The following is a 19419-nucleotide window of genomic DNA, read 5'->3' on the forward strand; positions in this document are numbered from 1 at the left end:
TCCGCCTTGGCGTCTCGGGGCAGGGGCGAGCGCACAAACGCGGGCGGAGGGCGGGGAGGCTCCTCCCAGCGTCAGGTATACGCTGGGGCTGCGGAATAAGAAGCGGGCTCGTTCCGCGCTTTGCTCGCGGCTCCGACAGCACCCGCGGAGCGAGCAGCACCAGCGCCGCTGGACAGCTCCACCGCGAGCGCGGGAGGCGACTGCATCGCGCCTCCGCCGGCTGCAGCGGCCCGAGGCGCTCCGTGCAGGACAGGCTGCTGCCGTGGTTGCTGTTGCTGAGCCCCAGGATCTCACCCTCTTGTCTTCCCGAAGAAGGGCTTGTCCAAAGAGCTCAGGGGGAGTGGCACATATTGTCTTCTTTTGTTGTTGTTGTTGTTCTTTCTCTCTTCTGTGCCCGAGAACGGTGTGATCTCTGCAACTCAATGGAGAAAAGGAGGGAGGAAGAAAGGCAGAAAGGAAAGGGGATAAAGTTGGTTGACTTGCAGAGACTTGAAGATTTTTAGTGTCTCCTACTGCACTTTACACTGGAGTCCTCCAGTCTTCCCAGAGGTCGAGGATGGAGGCAGATCTGCTGTCTGAACTCACAGCACTGCCCCTCGGGGGCAATGGGAGCATCCAGCTGGTGCCAGACACAACCCTGCTGCCTCCAGCATGGGGCATGGCCATGTTCACCATCCGCTGTGTGATCCCTTCGCTTTACCTGCTCATCATCACTGTGGGCTTGCTGGGAAACGTCACCCTCATGAAGATCTTCATCTCCAACAGTGCTATGAGGAGTGTGCCCAACATCTTCATCTCCAGCCTGGCTGCTGGTGACCTGCTCCTGCTGGTGACCTGTGTGCCAGTGGATGCCTCCCGCTACTTCTCTGAGGAGTGGCTCTTTGGGGAGGTGGGCTGCAAGCTCATCCCTGCCATCCAGCTCACCTCTGTAGGTGTCTCTGTCTTCACACTGACTGCCCTCAGCGCTGACAGGTAGGAAAGCTGGGCTGTCTGTTTGGCTAGCCCAAGCTGACAAGAAAGGTAAGACACTCCTCTGACTAAGTACCTTTGGGTTTCAGTCCCCCTAGTTCCACCTGTGAGTTGCCCATAAGTCTCCTTCCCTCTGACTGATGGCATGTCTGATATCAACTTAAGTTAAAAGGTTTCTGCAAATGGGTGTGCATGTGGCTCCATCTTCCAGGGTGCCAGAAGCAGGAACTGGGGCTTAGCCCTGTTTTCTGCATCTCTGGTATATATATGTATTAAAATTTTTTTTTGTTAGAGGAAGGTTTTAGGTTCTAAATATGATCAGTGCCAAGCCACAGTGATATTTCAACAGGCAGTGAGCAGTTTAAACTGAGTCAAACACAGGTGTATTTTTAATAGATTTATTTCTTTCTGCTGAGAAAGTGTGTGTGTGTCTTTGTGCCTTAAAAGAACAGCAGGTTACCCAAGGTAATCATCTGAACTAGTTCAGCCTCTGAGAACTTGGAGACACTAAACTGTTCGACTGGAATTGTCACTACTGAACTTTTGATTCAGACAGTCCATTTTGTCTTCTCTGGAGCATGCAGAAAAATGGGGACAGGGAGAAACAAAACCAGAAGGAAACATCTCCATCTCTACTGCTTCTCATATTAGGAAGAAACAAAGAGCTGGACCCCCAATTTTTCTTCCCAATTAATTTAAATGGATAAATTAGGGGTTTATAGCAAATGAATAGCTGTTAGACCATTCTTCATGCTAAGAAATGCTAAATCTCACATTGTAGTTTGGCAAACTTAAACTAAATTGAATTATCCTGTCTTATTTAAGCACTTTTATTCAGCCAGAAATGAAAATGTTAAATTCCTTCTTTGTAGGAAGTACCACTTTTGCTTATGTTGGATTGTTTTACACTGGTGCATAAAGTAAAGGCTTGAAGTTTAATAATGTATCTTCAGACTTACAGTAAAGTTTCTTCAAAACTTTAAATCTTTTTTTTTAAATAGAATTTAGCTGTAATTTTTCTTTTTCTTAGCCAGTGCAATAAATCATTTGATTCCATCTAACACTACTCTTCAGTGGCCATCAATTTCAGTGGTATTTACATCAGAATCTAAAACACTTCTCTATAAAGCCTATAATATATGAAAATTGATTGTTTTCTGGAAGAGAAGCATGCAAAAGGTACTTTAAAGTGAATGCCTGTAATGCCTTGATTACCTCAGTTAAAGAATATGTCAAAAATTCACCTCAGAGAGCCAAGAAAACCTTGCATTTTTGTTTCTACTCTGTTTCTACTGTTTAAAAAGTATGAATGTGGTATATTATTTGAAATGGGAAGAAGCTATTTGAAGAGGAGATCATATCTCCAGTGAAGTATAATGAGAATGAATTTGATGTTTAAGTCTTTTTTCATTTGCTTTTTATATAGCTTTGAAGTTTTTTTCTTTTTTTCTTTTTTCTTCCATTTCCATATTGTTTTACATTCTTCTTTTAATATCGGTAAAAATTCAGGAAGCAATAAAGCTGAATCTATTTGTGCTGGACGCATTTAGAATTGCATATCCTACCAGACAGCTACAGATGGTGTGATGTGACCCTATGAGCTCTTGATAAATACATTCCTCTAGTAATTTGAAGTTCATATTATATGCAAGTATCAGAAATGGTTATATGAAGAATTTAGCAACTTCGTTTCTTTAACTTCTGTAGCTATGTTTTCACTTACTGACAAAAAAACAAAACAAAACAGTCAGGAAAAGTGGCCACTGGCTTCAGAAAACAGTGTCTTTTATCCTAGGGGACCAAATCAGTGAAGCTGGAATGGCTCTGAATGGAATTTGAATTGGACTCAGTTATACTATTTTGTACAAGAGAAACTTCTCTTGAACTAAAGAGGAGGCATTGGTATGAGTGTTTTTTTTTTTTTTTTTTTTTTTTCTCATTGTTGCACTGGTTTGTGGCAAGTTACTAAGCTGTATCATCTTTACATGATTCAGATATGAGGGAAACTGTACAGATGATTATGTTGGCAGATGGGTAGAGGTGGCAGCATCCTGCAGTTAAGAGGTGATCATAGAATCATAGAATTACTCAGGTTGGAAAAGACCTTACAGGTGATGAGGAGGAGAGGCCTGGCAGGGGACAGTGTTGTCTCCAGATAGGCAAAAGAAGCTGCAAGTAGTTTGGTAGCTGTGATACGGATATAAAGTTCCATCATAATCTGGTACAAATTCTGGTCTGGTAGACAATAATTGATTTGCAGTGATCTCTTCATTCACAGCTAATGCTCCAAGCACATTGCAATATGTGATCACTGAAGTATTTCCTATTTTTTACTCCCTACTACCAGCGAACTATATATGACTCCATACACTGATTGCACAAAAGAAGAGGCTTATAAATATTTACAGTTATTTACGATGTTCCTACATGTGTTAAGATAAAAAAAAAGATAGCTTGGTTTCCATAGAGTATTTAGCACTTACTGTTTATGTGGAAATTTAGCCTAGTAAATTACACTTATGGAGTTCAGTTAGCAGTAACTGCTACAGTAGAAACAAAATTTGAGCAATCATTGCCTACAAACTGAAGCTACAAGGAAAAAAAAAATATAGCATACATTGTGTACATCTCTTTTCTAAACCTGCTTAATTTCATATGACTTCTTGTCATAAAAGTGTCTCTCAGCATCACTTGTGCTTTCACTGCAAGAGATGTGCAAGAGATCTTCTGTCTGGAAGCTTCACTTCCTGAAAGTGAGATTATTTAGGGATCTTCTTGTGTACAAATATTACATGAAATTTGAAACACTGCTTCCCAGACTTTCCTAGAGTGTTAACAGATTACATTTATCAGTATGCAACAAATCAGCCCAAATTTGCCTGTCCCCATCTCAGGACAAGTTTCTGGTCCCATCCCAGCCTTGAGCTTATGTGGGGTCTGGGTTTGGTTGCTGGGATGGGCAGTGGTGCCCTTCTGCAGCCTCACACTTCACAGACCACAATGGTGGTACTGCCAGTGCAGTGCATTTGCATCAGAAATGGGCATGATTTCCTCCTCTGGCAGGAGATGATGCCCATCTCTGGTGTAGAATGTGATGCAGATGTGGAATGGCTGATCCAGCTGTATTTTCTCACTGCCACAGACAAAATGTGCAGGGAGAGCACCCCTTCTCCTCGTGACCACGGTTTTTATTAATTTTCACAAACACACAGAAACTAAACCACCTTTTGAAAACTTAATTTTAAAAAACAAAACAACAAAAAAGCAGAGGGTAGATTACAGAAAGAGAAAAACTAATAATTACAGTGGATGACAAATTAAAAAAGGACTAGGGGACAAAAATGTAGAAAGCAAAATGGGAAGGCATGGACTGCAGTTTTGAGCAAGGTTCAATGGATGTTAATGTGGATGTCCCAGGACTTAGTGTGTTCTTGTATGAGTGAAAATAAAGAGGTGAAGTTTAGCCAGTGGGATTATAACACGGCATGCAAGAAAAGGTGTGCCAGTATCTCCTTACTGCAGAAAGAACACAAATTAGTATGGAACCTGACTTGAATTAAACCATGAACTTGTTTACTGCTCTAGGGAGTGCTTTTCCTCTTCATATCCCCCCGTGGTGGATATGTAAACTAGGTCCATGGGGCTCCTCACCTTCTTCTCAGGATAAGAGGTCTTGTACCACTTTGTGCTTGATAATGAAGTAGAACACCAAAATGATGTTTCCATAAAGTGTTCAGAGGTGGCTGGAGATGCTCAGGGGTCAGCAGATTAAGAAGTGTGAAAGGATGCACATCTGGCCATTGCTGTTTTATACATGCTAGTGAAAAGCAATTTGCATAAAAAGAGACTTGGGGTGATTAGACTTTGCTGGAATAAATGGCAGCCTTACAACAGTTTTAGATTAGTTTCATTCTCTTTGGCTATAATGTATACTTCATTCTTTATGTGAACTGTAAAACTAGGATTAAATTTAATTCTGCTACTTTTTCTAGATTGAATTTTCTTTTTAATGAAGGGTTTAAATGTGTTAGCTCAAACACAGTCCTGCTGCACTTTAGTGAAGACTGTGAAGCTGAACAGTGGAGCAACTGGCCCCACTAAAATTTAAACAGCATTTTCTTTGTGTTCTTCCTAAAAAATGTGATCTTTGATGAACCTTTTAATGAGTAACCAAGTAACAGAATTATTTTTACACGTCCTACGACTCCTTCCCTACATTTTAAAAATGTAATACTAGAATGCCTGAATGAGATGCTTAAAAAAAATGTATGCTATAACTTTGTATAGCTAAATTATTTGATCGATTTTTTTTTTAATTATTTGCTTTAATTTTGGAAGATTCCAATTTCTTTAAAAAAAGTGTAAAGAATTTTAAAATATTTAGCTATGTGCTGACCTCTCAGTACAACAGATGATAAAAAACACTCTGGCTCAATTTGCTTAGTAACTACTTCTCATCACTAAAGGCCTTTAAATAGAACTTCTTGTTACTCTTCTTCAGAATTTATTTAAAATTTCTTCTTTTGTCAGGCGATGATTAAAGCTGAAATATAGTGATTGGAGACCTCTAAAATCTTCATTTCTTATTACATAGAGTGGAATAGATGAAAAAAAGTGGACATGACTTCCTTGCCTGCTGCCTCACCTGCTGTACGGGACCTGCTTTGCAGGCAAGCTGGGCTTGATCTCTGGAGGTCCCCTCCAGCCTGTGATTCCTTTTGAGTTTAATTGCCATCATTCAAGGATTAAAGAACCATGACAAGGAAAATAGAATTAAATGACATCCTGGAAAATACTTACAATTAACCAAATAATAATTAATCTTCTTTTAAGAACATCTCTCTCTACCATTACTTTGCATACAAGATTATTATGAAGATGGGTAGCCAGCAAGCTGAAAGCAATACTCCAGGTAATATGGCAGGCTACAAATTGCCTGTCTTCAGTGTTGCATGTGACAAAGAGAGGAGTGGGATATCTGCCCTCAGAGGTCTCACACTCACAAGAAGCCTGAATTAGAAGCCAATTCTTAAAGGAAGCTCAGGGTTTTTTTTTGGTTTTTTTTTTTTTTTTTTTTTTTTTGCATATATTGGGCTATTAGCCCTTTTCTGTTTTCTTGTAAGTAGCTTGAACTTCTCTGAGAAGCAGGAGCAATAGTTAATTTCAATTTAACAATGAAATCTGTCTTCACCTGTCCCCACTCCAAAATGTTGTAGCTGGTTTGTAGCTGTTCCATATAGCTAAAAGGAAAACAATAGAAAATATTTCAGAAAGAAAAAAAGGATGGAAAAAAATACGGGACAGTTTTTGTATCTGGAGCACATTCAGGAATTACCTGTTCTAGGGTAAGTTAGTTTAAGTCTAATTCAAATTACCTGTTGGATAAGTTCCTCTTGTGACTATCTTTAAACAGCTGAAAATGATTTCTCAGCAAATAACATAATGCAAACTGTTTTTACCCTGTTCTCAAATTTTGCAGACACAAGCGTTAAACTCTTTTTTTTCTGTGTGCTCTTCAAAAACAGTTTACTCCTCAAGATGGCAAAGTAAGAAATGGCTGTGTTGTTTATCCTAGTCTGTGATCAATGAAATGCCTTTATTTTGCTAGCAGCAGACAACTTTGCTTTGATTAATGTAAATGTTAGTGTCCAAAACTGCTTATCCTGTTTCCTTTTTCTGTGATTAATTCAGCAGCAAGCTGTGCCTGTAACAGGTAAAATAGCGATTGGAAAGTATATCCAGCTGAATGCTTACCAAGCAGGGCTGAACACAGATCTACAGTGCTAAAATTTGTCTGTGTGTTTGTTTTTATATACTAATGAAACAAAGCATATCCAGTCACAGTCCTGACCTCAAATGTTTGCCTTAACTAGTAACTTTTAAGTCCATGCCAAGATTGAGCCCAATTTGACAGCATGATTACAGTTATCAAGTTCTTACAAGTTCATGAAATCTTGTATGATACTTTTCTGTCATTCTCATGACTAATCCAAATATTTCATTTTTTTCCCCCAACTATTTTTCATGGCATTTTTAAATGTAGTTTGTGCTTTCATTCCAAGTTTGTTTGATTGTTATTTAAGGGTTGTTATACTAACAGCCCCTAAACTGTACTGATACATGCAGTTATTCCTCCCCAGAAGCAGGACTCTGTGCTTGCTCTTCTTGAACCTCATAATGTTCCTCTCTGCCTAACTCTCCAGCCTGTCCATGTCTTGCCCTTCTCTTCCTTTCCCTATCCCTATCCCTTTCCCCTTTCCTTTCCTTTTCCGCCTTTTCCTCCCTTTACCTTAAAATATTAAAAAATTACTAACTCTTTCTGGACATTACCAAACTTAAATCTATTGGAAACTCGGACATACACTAACTTTTCTGAATAATAAGTCAATGAAGCACTTTACTCTTACTGTCCTCAGGAGGAGAAATGAACAAATCAATTATTGTACTTTTAACTAGTGCAGTTACTAGAAAATAGACAAGTAAAAGGAAAAATCCAGATTGTGGACAGTGAGCTAGCATGCAAAATTTGTATGGGCTTGTAAGAAATATAGTTAGTTAATGTGAGTTGAATGGCAAGAGAAAGAAAGAGATGAGAAAATTAAAATTAAGAGAAACTGTAGAGAAAATTCTGTACTCTCATCTAAAATGCCTTGGGGGCAGGGCAAGTAATATACCTAATGTGCAAAAAAAATACAAAAATCTAAACCTGAAAATTCTACTTTAATTCTTTTCTGGTTGGGGAAGTCATTTAAAAATGCTAGGTCAGACTTTTTTTTCAGACATTATTGACCTCAAATGGGATGCACCCATGTGTACTGAGGGAGCTGGCAGAAGTGATTACCAAAGCACTCTTTATCATCTTTGAGAGGTCTTGGAGAATGGGAGAGGTGCCTGAAGACTGGAGGATAGCCATTGTCACACCAGTCTTCAAAAAGGGCAAGAAGGAGGATCTGGGAAACTCCAGGCCAGCCAGCCTTACCTCCGTCCTTGGAAAGATGATGGAACAACTTGTTCTGGATATCACCTTGAAGCAATTGAAAGAGAAGGTTATCAAGAGTAGTTAACATGGATTCATCAAAGGGAAATCATGCTTGATGAACCTGGTAGCCTTCAATGATATCTTCACCAGTTGGGTAGATGTGGGGAAGCAGTGAATGTTGTGTACCTTGACTTTAACAAGGCTTTTGAGACTGTCTCCCTCAAAATCCTTGCAATGAAGCTTAGAAAGTGTGAGATAGATGAGTGGACAGTGAGCTGGATTGAAAACCAGATGACTGGTAGAACTCAGTGGTACAGAGTCTAGTTCTAGGCCTGTAGCTAATGGTGCTCCCCATTGGACAGAACTGGGTCCTGTCTTCTTCAACATCTTCATCAATGACCTGGGCAAAGGGATAGAGTCCACCTTAGTTGAGTGGCTGGCAGGAGTGGCTGACACACCAGAAGGCTGAGCTGTCATTCAGCAAGAGATAGACAGGCTGGAGAGTTGGGCAGACATGAACCTGATGAAGTTCAACAAGGGCAAACATAGAGTCCCATACCTGGGGAGGAATAACTACATACATCAGTACAAGTTAGGGGCTGATCTGCTGGAGAGGAGCTCTGCAGAGAAGAACCTGGGTGTTCTGCTGGACAACAGGTTGGCCATGAGCCAGCAGTATGCTCTTGTGGCCAAGAAGGCAAATGGTATACTGGGATGCATGAAAAAGAGCGTGGCCAGCAGGCTGATGGAGTTGATTCTCTCTCTGCTCTGCCCTGGTGAGGCCACATCTGGAACACTGGGTTCAGTTTTGGGCTCCCCAGTTAAAAAAAAAAAAAAAAGGAATCTCCTAAGCAGAGTCCAGCATGAGGGCCACAAAGATGAATAAGGGCATAGATCATCTCCCTTATGGGAAAAGGCTGAGAGACCTGGGACTGTTCATCTTGGAGAAGAGAAGATTTGAGGGGGAATCTCATCAGTGTTTATTAATACCTAAAATACAGGAGTCAAATGGATGGGATCAGACTCTTCAGTGGTGTGTAGCTACAAGAGGCAATAGGGAAAAAATGGAACATTAAGTTCTATACACACATGCAAAAGAACTTCTTTACTGTGAGGGTGACAGAGCATTGGAACAGGTTGCCCAAGGAGGTTGTGGAGTCTCCTTCTCTGGAGATATTCAAAATGTGCCAGTAAGCCAACAGATACTGTTTTGTATTCAGATTTACTCATGTTATCCTTTTAAAATATCTGACCTTTTACATTTTAATCTAAAAATTTTATGAACTACAAAAAGAAAAAAAAAAGAAAAAGAATAGGAAGGATGAAGTATTTAGCCTTTCCCATGAGCTTTCAGTCCCCTTTGTAGGACTACTGCAACCCTGGGTAGTATGATAGGCTGTAATCACTGATCAGTGGCTTCTTAATTATTGTCTGTTTTTGTTTTTTTTTTCTTATTCTTTTTAATTTGATTTTGAAGGGCATCAGCACAAAGTACTCTAGAGAAAGAGGTAGGAGTATAATGGAGGAACCACTTATGATGAACCATGAAGCAGCTTCTTTTGAAGTCAAGTGTATGGGAGGGAAATAGCACAATGGATTCAGCAGAGAAAGGTGCTTTCCCAATTAAATTTACATACTAATTGAGAACTGAGACATACATTTAAGAAGGCATTTGATAATTTATAAGGTTGCAAAATGTTATAACTCAAGAAGAAGATATTCTTTCTTTCATGATTATTTTGGGTACAGGAGGAGATTGCTTGGTAATTAAAACACTCAATTCCATGGGTTTCCAACCTTTTGGCTTGTCAGGGCTACATTGAGTAAAAAGGAATTGTCTTGAGATGCATATAAAATATATAATATAGTTTATTTATATAAATAACAAGACTTCAATTAAAAAAAAATTAAAATACTAAAAAAGAGGGCAACAAAAACATAAAACTAGCAGGTTGGACATTTATGCTCTATATAAACAAAACTAGTATTTGCAGAATGGGCAAGTTTTTGCTTGTGTCCACTGGTAGAAACTGTAGCTACAAAGAAAGGAAACTTACTATAAAAATATTTCAAGAGCTGAGATGCTTTTGTCAGCAGTGATAATGACAGAGTATGTAGAATGATAGAATTTACATGAAAGCTTTTAATTAAAGTCAAATATATATGTATAATTATTTCCTGATCTTCCTGAGAACCTATAATTTTATTTTTTCGATATTGAAGGAAAGAAAAAGATAGATTTTTAAAAATAATTTGCCTAAATAATTTGCTTCTTACTCTGATTTACCAATGTTGTTTTATTTATAAAAAATACACAATTTGTAATCTGAATGGTTGGTGATATATTTTAGCCTTACAAGAGTTTTATACAAAGGAAGAAGCTGGATATTCATTTTGGGAATACTTCTGAGTTCGCCTAGTTTACATTTGATTTTATCTGTAACCTGTCTCTATGTCTTTGCAGATATATAAACAACATGACAGATTTTGTAAATTGCTTAGTGCTTTCTCCTTCCCGTTGACACAGACTACTGAGATCTTGGAAGAATGCCATCTTGTATTCAACTGAAGGACAATGCTGAAATTTTTTGGGCTGAACCCAGCTATTATTTTTTTTCCTCTTGTGGAAAAGGGCCCTCTGCTTGGAAGACTTCAAATTTGGAGTTAGTCATAGGTCAGCAATATGTGCCAAGGCACAAATATATGCCACCTTTTTGGGGAATGTAAAAGCTTCTGAAAATGTCTACAATGTAGATATTAACAGAACCAAATACTGCTTAAGCAATGAACTGTGACAAGGTCACTGTCTTGTGTGATGCAGCTGAGGTCCCTTGGTTTGTTCAGCCCAGAGCAGAGGAGCTGAGTGGAGCCCTCATGGCAGCTGCAGCTCCTCAATGGGAGCGGAGGGGCAGCGCTGAGCTCTGCTCTGTGTGACAGCGACAGGGCCGAGGGAACGGCATGGAGCTGTGTCAGGGGAGGGGCAGGTTGGGGTTAGGGAAAGGGTCTTTACCAGAGGGGTGGCGGGCATGGAACAGGCTGCCTAGGGCAGTGGGCACAGCCCCAAGGTGATGGAGTTCTAGGAGTGGTTTGGACAATGCTCTCAGACAGAGTGTTTGAGTTTTGGGTGGTGCTGTGTGCAGCCAGGGGTTGAGCTCCATAGTCATTGTGGGTCCCTTCCAACTATGCATATTCCATGACTCTGTGATTCAGCGAAGCAATGCAATACAAAAATAGATGAAAAAATATTAGAGTACAAAATATATGTTTTCTTTATTCAATACCCTCTAAGTCCCTATATCAGCCCTTCTACAGCAATGTAAAGTTTTAAAGAAATGAGCAGATGCAAAGACTTGACGTCACCTCAGTTGAATGAAATGAAATAGAAGGTCTGTCTTCATGTAATGAAATCAAGGCAGACAGCAATAGGAAGTAAATTATTGACTAATAAGGTCACAGTTTGTGCTGGGAAGCCTTTGTGCTTTGTGCAGCAGTTGCTGTGACAGTGTAAAGGATTTCTTTACACGTTTTTGTAGTGGGAGTTTTTTGTTTTGTGTTAGAAAAAATAGTATACATAAATTAACAGAAAAAGTTTAATTTTCTACTCCATTATATGGGTGAAAGACACAGTAAAAATCCTTTCTGAATTCGGAGAGAATATGACCATAAATAGCTATTATTTAAAACTACTTAATGGTAAGTTTATCACAGTCATGAGAAAGAGTAAGCTCTGAGACACATTTTAACTCAGATATTCTCTAAAAAAAGGTTTTCTCAGGTACCAAGACAGTACTCTATGCCAGACATTTCTATGACATTATCAATTCCACTGATGGCTTAAGCAAACTCACAAGACATGGCATAGGGACCTACAATTCTCCAAACCTCTGCTTGACATGTTGAGGATTATTAAGTACTGTCAGGACCTGCAGATCAGTCATAAAGTATACTTGGGATTGCAGTTCCATTTATTAGCATTGCCTGCAGCAAATGCATTATGCCACAACCTTAGCCACAGCCTAACCCCTTGATAGTATTTACATAACTGTTCATATTAATATGTTAGTATTTGTGTATGTATCTACAAGTGTATATGTACCTAGAAGTGTGGATAAGGAGTTCTATCACTGAGTGGAGACATCTAACTTACAGCTCTTCTCATTGAAAGCAGACTGAACAGATGAAAAAGAAGCACCTCAGAGGGTGTTTTAACACACATAGATGCTGAATTACTGTTTGAAAGTACATTGCTGACTAGAAGGAGCTTAAGAGGAATAAAGTTAGGTACCTGGAATATGAATCCCTCTTCACTCATGTTAAACTTCTCTTTTCATGGTAAGTAAAAATAATTTCTCCAGTTCTTGAAAATTCTGCTATTTCAAGAACATAAAATCAAATTAAGACAAGAAAAAATGATGAAGGAAAAAAAAGGCATCAGAAAAAGCAACTTTCCAAATTTCCACAGTTTAGTCAAACTGAAATGTTTTAACAAATGCACAGTTTTAATAAAAGCATAAAAATATACTTTACTTCTTAAGAAGTATTTATCAAAATCAAAATCATAAAATTAAGCAAAGCATTAAGGCAGCTTTGAAATATTTCTTTCAAAGTGTATTTAGCCTTTTAAAATTAACCTTTTCTTGTAAGAAGTCTCCCTGGATATCAACTTATGCAACTATTTTTTTAATAGAAAAATTCCTGACCAGCGTCTATTTCTGTTCTTTTGTCAGCTTTTCTGTAGTGATTTTTCCATTCTCTGTAAAGTTTCCTGTTTTCACTGTAATGGTCATGAAATTATTAATACTGCAAAAGTTTATCTATAATCATACATTACGGAACAGTTTCCCAAAATGTGGAAGCAGCAGCTTCCAACTCTTTATGTGAACATGCTTACGTTGTTTAAGAGTTTAATACTTCTGGATAGGCTCTTGGCAGTCATTCTTGTTTGACTCTATTAAGAAAATTATGTTTTGAGTGTTGCAACCGGCACAGTATATCTATGTATACAATGAAGCTAAGGAGTAAAGGCAAGGTGCTGGTGGGGTGGCACTGCGTCTGCAACTGGGAATGAGGCGGTGGCAGGAAGGAAGAGATAAAGAAGAAAACAAGTTCTAGCATGAATGTGCTGGTATGAGAGTGGGATGGAAGTACAGAGGCTGGATGTGCATTTTGGGATTTGCTGGGAGGATATAGGACAAGGAAGAACAGAGTGGTAGTGGCTTCTGCATTTTCACCAGGCTGGCACAGAGTGGGTGACTGATTGCATCTTTTCTGCAACGCCTTTTGCCACCTCTGATGGATATGTATGCAGTGAAAGACCAGAGATTTAGAAAATGCAAATTTGATAAAGATTACAAACTCTGTGTTGGTTCAAAGAAGAAAAAAAATATGACATTATTTTGATCAAAGGTATGAAGTAGCCTAAATCATTGCATGAAGAGATACCTTTTAATATGTAACTGCATTTTTATCACTTTCAGGTACAAAGCAATTGTAAAGCCCATGGACATCCAGGCCTCCAGTGCAGTGCTACGGACCTGTGCAAAAGCCATTGCCATTTGGATAATCTCCATACTCCTATCAGTTCCTGAAGCAGTGTTCTCCGAACTGGCCCACATTAATGACACAGATAATGCCACTTTCACAGCATGCATACCATACCCCATGACGGATGACATGCACCCAAAGATCCATTCTGTGCTGATTTTCCTAGTGTACTTCCTTATCCCTCTTGCCATTATTAGTATCTACTACTATCATATTGCAAAGAGTTTAATAAGAAGTGCCCATAATATCCCTGGAGAAAACAGTGAGCACTCAAAACGACAGGTAAGCAATTTGATGTTTACTTCCCATTGAAATATTATGTGCTGTGTGCACTTATAATTGAAAGAACAGAAAATGTAACATCAAAGTTGCTAGATTACACAGAGAATCAAACTCAGATTCTGTATGCATGAACTAAGTATACGATTATCTGAAAAATATCTTTGCTGACATAATTACTCAGTATTAAACCCAGTATGTAAATGAATACGAAGGAAAATATAAATTCAATATCATCAGGACATATTCCTGAAAGAAATAGATTTGGTTTATGTGTATGTATGTGTTGCTAGCATAACCACTGCTTGAAGTCTTACTGACATCACCTCTCACTGTATGCTACCAACAGGGGGACAAATTTTACATGAACTTTTTTTAGAATTATCTCTATTTCTGCTCAGAAATGAAAAATATTGACACAAGAAGGTAAATTTCTTCTTAGAGGGTTAGAGGCTCTTCTCAGGCCAAGGAATGATGAAAATGTCAACACAGAGCATTAAGTGAACTTCTTTGGCTTTCTGAGTAGATCTTTCTTGGATACAATCTTGAGCTTACAACTGAACTTTTCTTAATAATCTTTCTGTTGTACTTGCTATAGAATTTTCAGTATAGATTCTGTATACCTTTGAGACAATACATTTTAATAGCCAACTTCACTATAAGGCCCTCCACACCGTAAGATAATAACTTGCTGTTCATTAACAGAATTGTTTATATGCCAACCTCAGCGTTTGCCAAGAAAATGCCTTAACCACTTTAAAAATGCATTAGTATTGATAGAGAAAACTACTTATGCCCATGAAAATAATTTAGGTTTTCTCTGCCAATGCTGTAGAAAATATCTTTATGCTCACAGAAATCTCTTTGCCTAGACAGAACATAAACATTCTTTTTGAAAGAAAGACCTCATTCCCTCATGTCCTTTTAGCTCAGCATTTCATTTCTACTCTAGTCTGTTTCTTGTAAAAATGCATACATATTAGCACTTCATGTACTATGTTATTTTCTGTGAAATACTGAGAGCCTTTTGGCTGAACTCACAGGATGGAAACAATATTTAATTTATATCAAATTTCTGAACCTACATATATTTTCAAATTAGGACATATTTTTTTCATTCTACTTAGGTATTTTTTGTTTAATCTATGGGACTCAGAAGAGTAGAAACATCTAATGTACTTACATGTCTCCCAGCAAGAGAAAGTAAATTCAGATTATTGCTATCAGTTTAGGTTTCTTTATGACATAGCACAAAAGTATGATATTCACACAATGCCTCTGTACCTTTTACCTTGCCAATGCTATCTGACCCAGTACAAATTATACCAAATTGCAGTGGTACAGCTTTCTCATCTTTTGTGAAACCTCAACTGTTTTTTGCTCAGATGGAGTTCAGAAAATTCAACTTACAGATCTATTTCATGGATTTTGAAACTCTGTTAGAAAAAAAATCACTTGTTTTTTATCAGGTTAAATCTGATAATAAATTGAGCAAAGCCAGAAAAACGTCCCACCTCTGTAAAATTTTGGAAGGATTATTTAGAAAGCTTCTACCTCTCTTTTGTACCTTTCAATTGGCCAGTTTCTCTCCATCTCTGTTTTGGGACCACTGTGTATGCTCATCTCCTTTCAACTCTTCATCCACTCTGAATATCTACATTGTAATCCAATTTCACTTTTGTACTGCAAAAAAGGTACATTTCTTTCAAGTCATTATTGAAGACTGATCAAGCCTTTCAACTTATCTTGGAATTAAGATGCTTCAGACTGTGAAATGCACCTATTTTGCTGGTTTCCATTGGAGAGAGGTGCAAGCTTGAGGCATTTCAGGCAAAATAACAGTAAGTACTATCTTACGGCTAAAGATAGGTGTCAAACTTGCAATATTTCTTCATTTCAAAACCAACAGTTTCAAAATAACTTCTAACTAAAGCTAAGTTCCAAGCCAAGATATGTCTCATAGCATCCTTTGGTGCATACTTTGAGGTGATGTGCCAAAGCATGCTTGGGTCATGAACTGCTCTTTTTTCATATAGAAAGAGCAACCTTCTGTAACTGCAGACAGATAGGATTTTTCACTATATGTAAACTGAAAGTGGGAAAGTAAATGAGACAGAAAAAATAATTCAGTATATTACTGGCCTTAGGAGGATTCTTAATATAAAGTGAAATGCTACATGTTTTAACTGTCTGTTATGTGAAGTAGTTTTATTCACTGTTGTTGATTTGAGTTCTCTTCATCTTTTTAGATGGAAACTCGGAAACGTCTGGCAAAAATTGTTCTAGTTTTTGTTGGCTTCTTTGCCATCTGTTGGTTTCCTAACCATGTGCTATACATGTACCGGTCTTTTAATTACAATGAGATTGATTCATCAATAGGGCATATGGTTGTTACCTTAGTGGCCCGAGTGCTAAGCTTCTGCAACTCTTGTGTCAATCCATTTGCACTGTATTTGCTCAGTGAGAGTTTCAGAAGACATTTTAACAACCAGCTTCGCTGCCGGAAGAAATCTCAACAAGAGAGATCTGCCAGTTACTTGCGCAACTCTTCTGCCATTCAGACAACTTCTCTGAAAAGTAATACCAGGAACACAGTGACTAGCGTGACACAACTGAACGGGCACAACTTGAAACAAGAAATGTCATTATGATTTAATAGGTGTGATTTTTGACTACAGAACAAAACCGAACTTTTTCTTTGCAGTTACTCAGTTTTGGCTCTCATATGCTCAGACCGTCTGAACAGGGAATCTATTAAAGCCTGTCTAGTATGGGATTGTTTCAGATCAGTTTTAATGTTAGACAGAAGTGAAAAGTGTATTTTTTGAGAAGACAAAGCTGACTGGCTTCATAGCATGTGTTAAAGAAAATGTTGGGATATACTTAACATGTAGGAAAAACATAATGGTGTGAAAATTAGTATAGCTCATGTAATGCTTGAAAAACGATCTTCTGATCTCAAAAATATGTATTTTCAAGTGAATATTCATCCAGGCATACATCTAATAGATTTTTGCATGATTTTAGCTATGTAGTCTATACAAGTATTTCTCATTAAGTCTTGTAGGTATTTTTTGGACCAATGAAGGAGTTATTCAAAGGCACAGATTTCAGTTTCAGATAAAATATAATAATATCTCAAATACTAGCTCTCTATCTCATTTAAATCTACCTTGTTTATTCACAAACAGATGGATGAGAGTTTTGGGGTCGTTTGTTTACTATTTAGAAGTCATAAGTTTATCTGCTAAAATTTAATTCTGTTACCATAAATTTAAAGAATATTAAAATTAAAAAGCAATAATAAGATTTCTCAGAGACTTATTGGCTTGGGGTCCAAGTCTAACTTGGGATAGTTATAACCAGGAATCTAGGTACTCAAGTGAGTGTCTGTACTAGTGTTTCAACTGGGACCAGAGGTACTCATTTAATATCATTATTTCTTTCCTGGTTTCAATTTGCCTCTCAGAGCAGTCTCACAATATAGAATCCGGATCACTTTCAGGCAAAACCAAACTGAAGGATGTCCTGCAGAAACATAACGGTCCACTAACAATTATCCAGCCCATGGGATCAAAAAAACTGTAGTCTGATATTGTACCTAAGAAATAAAACATAACTAACAGCCAGCACTGTTTGCTCAATCCTCTTGCACATGCAGTTTATAAGTCTAAACACTCAGTAATGTTGAAAATCTCACTTCTTTTCCTGTAGACTCTTGTGAATAAATAACCAATGAACTTCAGAAAACTGTAGCTAGACAGCCTATAAGAAGGATTTACAATTTTTTTTTTTGGTGTGAAACATTCCAGTTCCGTGGTCAATCCACACCATTTTGTGGCTGTGGAAAGAGTAGTTCTTCATCAGTATTCCCAAGAGGACAATTTTGGAGTACTTGGTCAGAGCAGAGCTAGGACTGAAACAGCAGGGAGCAGTGAGGGAGACTGTGATTGCCCATTACTGTCCTGTCCAGAACACATCTTGTGGGACAGTTTACTGATCTCTTTTCATTCATAGTTCTTTCTGGGAGTATCTTTCACAAGGTTTGTGAAGCTGCTCTTTAAACCATAATGGCAAAGTGGATCAACTTTAAAAGTTCTCATTTAATTTTAGGACTATTTTTCTAGTTTTTGTTGTTGTTGTTTCTTTTTTTTCTTTCTTTCTTTCTTTTTTTTTTTTTAAGGTTGAATTTGTTCATGGTTCAAAACAAGTAGTCAAGTAGACTGAAGTTTATTTCTGCATAAACTCATGTAAGGGTATCAATATAAAAGTTTCTAAACTGTTGCCTGGACAACCTGATTTAGTGGGTGTCAACCTTGCTCACTGCAAATGGATGATCTTCAAAGTTTCTTCCAACCCAAACCACTCTAAAATTCTATGAGTTTGGCTGCATTAGCTCTTGCTCAAAGAGCTGACTGATGGGGTAGGATCTGATTGCTCCCTTATACAGCTATGTGCTGTCAGACCAGTACTTTTTCTCCATGCCTGTCTTATGAGAAGGAATGTTAGTGGCATGCAATGGAACCTTCTGGAAATATTTCTTATTTCAAATAGCTCTTCCTTTCAAGGGGTTGGAACTGCTCCAACACAGATCTTTCCTTGTTATAACACTATAACATAAACTTCTTCAGCAACTTCTATAAAATGAATAGTAGAAGGGACAATGGAAGTTTTTTTTTGGCTTTCAGGATTAAATGCAAGTCTCAGAAATTCAAAAACTGATGTATTAATGCAGTGTAGCAGCCTACAGTTCCTTTTGTCCTTATTAGTGCACTTGCTATTAATGTTTTATTTGTAATTCTGTGGAACCAACTGAAGTTCAAAAATTCTTTCCCAGACCCTTATCTTTAAGGGTAGACATCTTCCAACCCCTATCTTTAAAGCACTGAGATGTTATCTTGGTGTAATCTGTATGTGGTTTAAGCTGGTAAGACCTATGGTATGTAACTGTTGTAGCTACATACTGCCTGCCCTAGCTAACTACAGTAGCTCAGTGATTTTAGAGGCTTCCTGGTACACTTCACGTGAAATAGCAGGTTGACATGATTTTATAAATCTCTCAGGAATAGTTAAGGAATTTGCCATCCATAACTGCCTAATATTATTTCATCCTCCCTTTGTCTCCATTTCTTCTACTCTTCCTCCATGCCTAAAATCTGCATGAGGTTACATGTTCTCATATCTACTCTTAAACTTTATGCCACTAATTTCTGGATGCCAGACAGTTTTCAGTTTCTCTCTTCTGATCAGTCTTGACTTATTTTTAGCCCCAGATATTTTCTACTCATAAAACAAAAAATCATAAAGCCTTCCTTTCTCAATGGTGATTAATAACCATGATCAAGTTTCTGGTTTACTTCTGCATTTTTTTCTGTTCCCTGCCTCATTTGGCAATCTCTGTACAGTACAGCATTTTATAGGACTTCAAATCCATTGTATTTTTATTCCCTAAAGGCATTTGTCTCATATAGACCTCTCCAGATGATACAGATATCCTACAAAAAAATATTACTCTAATGTTCAGTAGATTTGATGATTATGTTTGATTTATACTCCTTTCACTCACTCTCTTAAATTGCTATGTGTGGTATGCACAGTGTTAGGGTGCCTTCTGGCAGAAGTACAAGCTGGAGCCTCTTTTTAATTGT

At 38.0% G+C, this 19419-nt stretch overlaps 1 protein-coding gene across 1 annotated transcript; it reads left to right on the top strand.

Annotated features, from left to right (window-relative positions):
- The first annotated feature begins 23 nt into the window (after positions 1-23).
- On the top strand, positions 24-16482 carry NMBR (neuromedin B receptor). The gene is made up of 3 exons (XM_031614034.2): positions 24-972; positions 13426-13774; positions 16021-16482. The coding sequence occupies exons 1-3, from the start codon at positions 557-559 to the stop codon at positions 16420-16422; spliced, it is 1167 nt and encodes a 388-aa protein (XP_031469894.1). The 5' UTR covers positions 24-556; the 3' UTR covers positions 16423-16482.
- Positions 16483-19419: the final 2937 nt, after the last annotated feature.

This window comes from Phasianus colchicus, chromosome 2 (genome assembly GCF_987193195.1).
Source record: "Phasianus colchicus chromosome 2, bPhaCol1.hap1.1, whole genome shotgun sequence".
NCBI lineage: Eukaryota > Metazoa > Chordata > Aves > Galliformes > Phasianidae > Phasianus > Phasianus colchicus.

Coding starts and splice junctions, on each gene's coding strand:
- NMBR (XM_031614034.2), top strand. CDS start 557: ATGGAGGCAGATCTGCTGTCTGAACTCACAGCACTGCCCCTCGGGGGC. Junction 973..13,425: donor ACTGCCCTCAGCGCTGACAG/GTAGGAAAGCTG, acceptor TATCACTTTCAG/GTACAAAGCAATTGTAAAGC. Junction 13,775..16,020: donor GTGAGCACTCAAAACGACAG/GTAAGCAATTTG, acceptor TCATCTTTTTAG/ATGGAAACTCGGAAACGTCT.